The sequence below is a fragment of the Acanthamoeba castellanii genome (genome assembly GCF_000313135.1).
Source record: "Acanthamoeba castellanii str. Neff unplaced genomic scaffold scf7180000084639, whole genome shotgun sequence".
Classification (NCBI taxonomy): Eukaryota; Discosea; order Longamoebia; family Acanthamoebidae; genus Acanthamoeba; species Acanthamoeba castellanii.
In genome coordinates, this window is record NW_004457431.1 from 496,645 (window position 1) to 504,230 (window position 7,586).

At 52.2% G+C, this 7,586-nt stretch overlaps 5 protein-coding genes and 1 pseudogene across 5 annotated transcripts in view; 3 read left to right on the top strand and 3 right to left on the bottom strand.

Moving 5' to 3' along the window:
* The window catches only part of ACA1_090380 (uncharacterized protein), a gene marked incomplete at both ends in the record, with an annotated part of 752 nt that extends 190 nt beyond the window's left edge, over positions 1-562 (bottom strand). Inside the window, one exon of the mRNA XM_004338705.1 lies at positions 14-562. Within this exon, the coding sequence (XP_004338753.1) occupies positions 14-562 (549 nt within the window). The remainder of the gene's footprint in view (positions 1-13) is intronic.
* A 441-nt stretch (positions 563-1,003) lies between these two features.
* On the top strand, positions 1,004-1,523 carry ACA1_090390 (annotated as a pseudogene).
* A 581-nt stretch (positions 1,524-2,104) lies between these two features.
* On the bottom strand, positions 2,105-2,757 carry ACA1_090400 (uncharacterized protein; the record flags this gene model as incomplete). Its single annotated transcript, XM_004338706.1, has 3 exons — positions 2,105-2,288; positions 2,317-2,584; positions 2,628-2,757. 3 exons carry the CDS (start codon positions 2,755-2,757, stop codon positions 2,105-2,107), a joined length of 582 nt encoding a protein of 193 aa, XP_004338754.1.
* Positions 2,758-3,206: 449 nt separating this feature from the next.
* ACA1_090410 (uncharacterized protein) lies at positions 3,207-3,683 on the top strand (the record flags this gene model as incomplete). The annotated part of the gene is made up of 1 exon (XM_004338707.1): positions 3,207-3,683. The coding sequence occupies one exon, from the start codon at positions 3,207-3,209 to the stop codon at positions 3,681-3,683; it is 477 nt and encodes a 158-aa protein (XP_004338755.1).
* A 903-nt stretch (positions 3,684-4,586) lies between these two features.
* Positions 4,587-5,090, bottom strand: ACA1_090420 (cathepsin propeptide inhibitor domain (i29) protein; the record flags this gene model as incomplete). The annotated part of the gene is made up of 1 exon (XM_004338708.1): positions 4,587-5,090. The coding sequence occupies one exon, from the start codon at positions 5,088-5,090 to the stop codon at positions 4,587-4,589; it is 504 nt and encodes a 167-aa protein (XP_004338756.1).
* Positions 5,091-5,970: 880 nt separating this feature from the next.
* ACA1_090430 (uncharacterized protein) lies at positions 5,971-6,631 on the top strand (the record flags this gene model as incomplete). The annotated part of the gene is made up of 3 exons (XM_004338709.1): positions 5,971-6,019; positions 6,074-6,324; positions 6,392-6,631. The coding sequence occupies 3 exons, from the start codon at positions 5,971-5,973 to the stop codon at positions 6,629-6,631; spliced, it is 540 nt and encodes a 179-aa protein (XP_004338757.1).
* Between the last annotated feature and the right edge of the window lie 955 nt (positions 6,632-7,586).

The window sequence follows — 7,586 nt, forward strand, 5'->3', positions numbered from 1 at the left end:
CGGTCAGCTCCACCTGCGGAAGGCTTGCCAAGTGGGCCTTGTAGCGCTCCTTGAACAGGTTGTGCGCTTCCGTGGTGTAGGTTCTGGGCACAGCGTTGCGCTTGAACCCGCACGCCGCCCAATGACTCGACGTGGCCCTGTCGTGGAATGCGCGCACGCGCGGACCCAGCTCACGTGGCAGCAGATACTGCCTGGGCGCCATCGACACGTACGCCACGATCCGATTCTTGCCGTCCACTCGGAGTGGTTGGTTCTGATGCGCAGTGTCGCTGAACCAGACGATGACATCGCCCGCCTCTGCGCCGATCAAGGCCCTGGGCGTGGGCACGGGCCTCTCGGAGCCGTAGTCGGGATCGCCGGGGGAGAGATAGGGACGGCCATCCTCCTCCATCTGTTTGAGTTCGGGCTGTGGCTTGTTCTTGTCGCCAGCCTCGTGTGGGAAACGATACCAGTTGTCCTTGCACTCTATGCCCTTGACCCGGAAGTAGCCGTCGTGGGCACGGTGGGACTTATCCCACACGACCAGACCTCCGTCCCTCTCGGCGTCCGTGCAGTCCTCCATGACGACGATCGATTGAAGGCATCGATAGGGCACGAAGCTCGTTCCATGGTCAAAGTGGCCCCAGCTGCCGTGGTCGTTTGGATTTCTCGTACTTGAGCCTCTCTCTTCTTGGCTGGGGTTCATCGGCCACCGGCGTAGGTTGGTTGCCCATCGGCTTCGACTTGGGAACAACGGGCGTGAGTCTCATCCCAGAGGCAACAGGGAGAGAAGGAACAGCGCGAGCGGGAGGAACAACAGCCGCCTGTCGATCCCATGCACGTCGACCAGCCGCCTCTACCGACGGCCAGCCAACCTACTTTCTTCGACAGCTTACTCAACGACCTGGAGGAGATAAGCAAGTGCGTCCAAGACTCGACGCAATACCTCCTCCAACTCCGCGAGAAGCAGCTTGCTCGCCATCACGAGTTGCACCAACACCGTGCAGTGGTTACGGCACGGGACATGATCGACGGGGTCAACACCAACAGGAACATCTTCGGCCGCGACACGGGGAATATGATGGGCGTCCTCGTCGGCGGCGTCGTCGATCCGACCAACGGATTCAACAAGGCCGATCCTTCGACCTGGACAGGACTTCTCGACGAGGCCCAGGGAAGAACAAACGACGCCTTTGTGCAACCTGCCCAGATCCTCGCCAGGCGCAACGAGATGACCCAGGGGCCGCTAGCCGAGATCGTCCGGAGGGCGGAGCGAGGCGCCTACTCGACCGTGCCCGAAGTGGAGAAATTACAGACGCTACTCTCCCAGTTCCTCGCCGAGAAGAGTGCTGCTCTCTCCAGGTTCCTCGCCAGCAAGAGCGCCAGCCTAAGTCAGACGATGGAGAGCGACAGGCGGCATCACCAGGCCGTCGGCACGGAACCGATCAGACAGCTACTCCACGACGTCGAGGACTTGACCGCCGTCCAAGGGAGGTGGAGAGAGATCCTCTTCGGGCAACTCGACGATCTCCGTACCCGTCTGAGAGAACAGCGGACGCAGGCGCAGCAGCAGCAGCAGCTCCCGACTTCCGAATTACAACAACAACAACAACAACAACAACAACAACAACAACAACAACAACAACAACAACAACAACAACAACAACAACAACAACAACAACAACAACAACAACAAGAGCAGACCCATCCTCCGCCTATTCCTCCTCATTCTCCTCATTCTCCTCCTCCTCCTTCTCCTCCTCGAGTCACGTCTACGTGTTCTTGTTGCCACACCGAGCTCGACGTCGACGAGGAGCCGCTCCATTGCTCGCGCTGCGGGTACATCACCTGCCGCCGGTGCAACCTGTCCAACACGACCAACTACAGAAACTTCTGCCTCTGCAGGATCGCACTTGGTGGATGGGCGCCTGCCGAACTGTACTTCCCCGAGTCGACGACGACGACGACGACGACGACCGAAAGCCTCGACACTGGACATCAAGATCCGTTTGAACTGTTAATGTCAGGGGATGCTGACGGTGATGAATGGGCGCGATTATTTCCTTCTTGAATGAACTTTCCCAGCAGTAGAGTGATTTATTGTTTGCCAGGTTTTGATGGGGAATCAAAACCTCGCAGCCCATGCACGCGTCTCGATGGTCCCCTTAAAGTCGGGGAGTTCTGATTGCTCCCCGTTCTCGAATGACATGAACTTTACCAATCCCACGCGATCAGCTATTGTCCCGTCAATGTGTTTCTTTTCCTTCTCCGCCTTGTCAATGCTCTTTCTCTTGCTCTGGCATATCGCACTCCAAAACGATGCTCTCGCCCGTGTACCGACTGAACTCGGGGTTGAGGTCCTTCTCAAAGTAGTACCCAATGAGTTGCATGACGCCGTCCTCAAGCTGTTTCTTGTCCCTTTCTGTCAGTTTTGACCAATCCAACTCATGAGGACCACACACATTGTAATCCCATGGTTCTTCTTCCTGGTCATTGGCTCCACAGCAGCACTCGTACTCGACGTCACTACTGTCCTCTTCGTCTTCGCTTTCTGAATCACATGTGCACTCCTTCTTCTTCTTCTTCTCCTCATCGTCATCACCATCTGCTACCTGGACAAAGTCGACATCAAAGGGAATCTGTGACACGACCATTTTCAAGGATCTTGTAGAGTGGTCTCTTGTTCTGTTTGGTCTTCTTAGACCCGGGTGGGGCTACAGCGGTGTCTCCTGTCTTGTGCTTCTCCTCCTTGTCCGCTCCTTTGCGTTCCCTCTTCATGGTGTTGTTGACGATGACAATGGCGTTGTATATGAGAGAGCGTACAAAAAGCAAAACGCTGTGATCGCAATCCTGAGAGACGCACCCTGAACCAAGAGACTTGGATGATAGGAACTTAGTACAACACATTCTCTTGGAGTGGAAGCATTCCATAAATAATTAACAAAACCTTTGGTTTTATATGATCTCACATGGGTACTTTTTTTTTACATAAATAGGCCGCTGCTTTGGTGTCCATCAAACAACAACCTCCAACAACAACATCCAACAACAATAACAATGCAGTTGCCCAAGTGCAAGTCACTTGAAACATTGGATGAAGATCTGCTACTGCCACCACCAACACAACTGGAGATCAAACGCCATTGGCGTCTTGTGGTTCCCAGGGTTGGAGGATTCCAGGCTGGCCTGTGCAGCCCACCAATGAGGAGACCATCATGTTTGAGCAGATGGAGGCCATCGGACTCCGCGGCAGTCACGTGGAGCGCCTCATCAACAGTGAGCGCTTCACCCAGGAGGATTGGTGGGACATCCACTATGAAGTCAACAAGAACTGCAGTCTGATGTGCAACAGTGGCTATAACTTGTGGCTCCTGGTTAGTGTGGCTGGGTTCTTCATCATAGCCATTACTGATGATGAACTTGTCACTGAACTGAGCACCAACGCCCCTCTTGAAGAGAAGAAGTGCTACCTGGTTGATGTTGGCTTCCCCGCCGCCATGGTCGCCGTTCTCCTCATGGCCATCCCAGAATCCCACATGATCAACATGCAACCCATGAAGCTCACATATGAATTTGCTTATGTAGGTGCCACTCTCTACTCTATGCAACACGAAGGGAAGCTGCCACGTGGTTGGCTTGACGATGCCATCTTGAACCCCAGCAGTTTGCTGACCTTGGCGAAAGGTGGGGGAAGATCCTCCTAGGGATGCTCTATTTCTCAGAAATAACACTTGACTTTTGATAATTGTGTGCAACCTGAGGCTGTCGTGATCATCGCTTTTGACCACAACGCAAGACATCTTCCTCTTGCGTGTATTTCATGATCCCCCTACATCCATCTCTGCACAACTGCTCTGGGATAACCCTAAGGAAAGGCAGATGGTGTGCCAGCATGAATGTTGATACAGTTCTATGTCTGTCCAGAAGGTGATAGTGTGTGTGGAGGCAAGTAGAGGACCACCTCTGGAGATGGCGTTTCATCAGTGAGCAGGAAGCAATGTTAATCTTGAAGCCACACATGTACAATAGCATTAAAAAGAACTGGCAAACATTGTTACTTTTTGGCGTGAAAATAAGAACAGGCTAGCGTCCCTTAAATGATGATGGGATAGGAGGCCCAATCTGCAATGCCACACATGTTTTTGCCACATACCAGTACTCAGTACTGTAGCTGACAAGGAGCACTGCATGGGTGGGCTGATTTCCACAGTTGGGCATGTCAAGAACACTGCTTTGGTAGTAAGTGTGGGCTTGAGTCCCAGCATTGTAGGTGATGGTGATGGGTCTGACCATGGAAAGTGTGTTCATGAGATCATTCTTGTCACCTTGCTGTATCATCTTGTACAAGAACCTGTGCAACCTTCCTTTTGCTTGCAGCCTGACAGGTACTGACCGTTGCTGTGTAGGGATACTTGCTCTGGAATGTACTGCCCCCACTTTGTCTGAGGTATTCAAACATGTTGTGCATCCAACTGCTGCTGCAGCCCCAGCCACCACAGTCAACAAGATGCTGCTCAGAAAGGTCAGCAAGATAGCAATCATGCTTGAGGCAGGTGCTTTCAACAGGGCCAATGGTGGTGAATACATAGCCTGTTGGTGATGGTGCCTCAACACCTCCAGGTACCAAGCTGCATGAACCTTGAAAATGGAGCTACATAAGATTGGCAGTGCAAATTGGGCTTTCTTTGGGGAGGTGTACCCTGGTTCTTGACTCTCTGTACACAGTTATAGGCCCTCCAGTTGATGTCCTGATGGATGAGGCTGGAGGAGGTGGCATTGTGGATGTCATAGTCAGAAGTGTTAAATGGTGGCATTGTGGTGGTGTAGAGTGCCTTGTAGTTGTTGAAGGTGAGGTTGCCAAACTGGTTCATGCCCAGGCTGTAGCTGTGGTTCTGGCAGTTGTGCTCCTTGATGAAGTGGTAATTCTTGTGCCACATGTTCCACTGGTGGGCCAACTCTGGGTTGATGTAGGACTTGTTGTGGGTTGTCATCCAGTTGTGGAACTTGTGCTGGATAGGCTCATGGTTGTTGTCTTTGTCTGCAGAGGCTGAGGTGATGAGGAAGACAGCCATGGAGAGGGCAAGAAGGAGAGCAGTGGTGGGGTGCAGCATCATGACAATAAAGAACTGAAAGGAGTTTTTCGATTTTTTTGTGCCTCAAAAGTAGCCAATAAGGACAACCAATGGGCTAATAATGGGGCACAAGGCTGCACTTTATTTAAATTTTTTTCCCATGGTTGGTTGCTAGTCACACATTCCTTGAACCAGTGCAAACTTAAACGCAAGAACGAAAACTCGCTGAGTTTGCCCTTGGCGTGGATCTCTTCCCCTTTTTGGGCCTTAGCGCTTGACAGAATTATGTATCCAATAAAAATGCATTTGTGGTTGAGGTGGCCTGTTTCAGTGAATATTTTTCCACCGCTTGTGAATATTTCCCAACTCAGAGGCTCTGAATGTAAATGATTTAACAACTCGATCGCATCTCTCAGGGCCAGAGAGCAAGCACCATGGGCCGCACCAGAACCCGCGCAGAGCCTCAGAAGCGTAAGCAAATTGAGGTATGTGCATGGATAATACCTTGGCTCCTCTTCTCTCCGTACTCACGTCTGGTGGCAGGTGCCAGATGTGGAAAAGTTGAGGGAAAAAAAAAGACTCAAAGAAGAAGAGAACCTCGCTGTAGAGCAGCAAAACTTCAGTCGATTTCACTGCCACCGGTTTGGTACTGAAGAACCGGATAGACCTGAAGATGACTCCGGCCTCGCCCCCGAAGGAAGCTCGGACGTAGAGGTAATACCAAGAGTTCGTGCTGCGTTGGGTTTTGAGTGAACCTTACAAGGACGCGTCGTGTCCTCGTCAGCCGGAGGAGGAGGAGGAGGAGAATTGGTGCAACCGAGAGCTCTCCTGGGAAGGTGATGCGCTGCAAGTGGAGCCGCTGGCTGAGGAGGACTTTGCTGGCCGCTATGTCATCCAGTATGTGGGGGAAAACGGGGACATGTGGAGACCGCAGCAGGATTGGGCCTATGTAGAGATCACCAAGAGAGGTACGCCTCCCTCCACGAGGTACCTAATTATCACGTTAACTCATTGTGGGGCAGGTGAGGGCAAGTATTATGTGGATAGAAGCATGAGCGGCTATTTCTGGCTCCAGGGTGTGGACAGGTCGCTACATCGAGTGGACGTGGTGTGGCGCCATAGCCGTCTTAGCTCCGATTATGCCCTCAACAAGTTTCGTGAGAACGCAGCCGCCAAGGGCCAAACCGCCGAGGAAATAGAAGCCAAGGTCGAGGTGGAAGAGGTCAACTACAGGGAAATGTTTCAGGAGGCCTTTATCTGCTACTGGGACAATGTACGCTCCTACCCTGATAGCATTCTGGCGTTGCGCTCGGCCAACCCCGATTTAATTCCTTCAACAGGACAAGCGCAAGAAAGTGGTTGGGCCAAAAGACAAGCTTCGCGTGTTGCTGCAGTTCTCTTGGTGTGATGGCTACTGCCAGTTTGTGCTGAGGAAAGAGCAGGCTGATGGGACCACTGACAGCCATGATCTCAAAAACGAAGATGCTGAAGAGGAGGGCGAGGACGAGGACGAGGACGAGGATGAGGACGAGGACGAGGACGAGGACAAGGACGAGGACGAGGACGGGGAGGAGCTGTGATCACAGGAATGTTCAACATCTTGATAGTGACTGCACCTGCTCCGTATTCGTCGCCTTAAATGAATTTATTCAAAATCAAGCAACAAGGCCCAAGCAGGCTAGAACGACGGGACCTACCGTCATTGTGACATGTGTAGCAAGAGGATCAACAACAAGGATGAAACATGGCTGCAATTGTTCAACAGCATGCATGGGGACACCATCGACGTTTGCAGCAAATGTAAGCCCACAGAAGAGTTGCTCAAGACTCATGTTTTCCATGCATATCCACCGGGGTGCAAAGAGTACTGCACAAAGTGCATCATGTGTCTGTGGATGAAGATCCAGGGGCTAATGTCGTATTTTGGCGAAGATCAAAACATACTTACTATTGGTTATTATTGCGTCGAAGGCTCAACAGCTCCCGGCGACAGTATCACAGATAGACGGGTTTCGTCCCCAATCCTGGGCATCTTCCGCGCAGCTCACGCTTCCGCACGACAAGGCCGTCATCTTCCTCGGATATCATGCAATTGCACACTTGGCAAGAGGCTGAATGAGCAGTTGATGCACTTGGCAGTTTTTGCATCTCTGCACGTGATGCAAAACCGAGAGTTGCAGCACGAACAACACCACAGTCGAGCTTCTGAACGTTCAAAGCCACAGAACTGACATTCCACCTCGCCTTCGGTGGCGGGAGGCTCTTGTTTCACGTTGTTGGCGAAGAAAAAGAAGTCAGACCTGGTCGTTGAGTGCGACATGTGGTGTGTGTGTGTGAATGTATTTCAAATTATAGTGCCATGACAAACAACAAAGAGAGAGAGAGAGAAGTGGATGCCTTGGCGGCGTCCGTCCGTCCGGTATTCCGACCTCGAGAGGAGTGATGGCCTCCCCCCTCCATCCGAGTGGCCCCAAAGCCAGCTCGAACTCAGCACACCAACAGCCATCGAGCATGGCACACCACATGCAATCAACC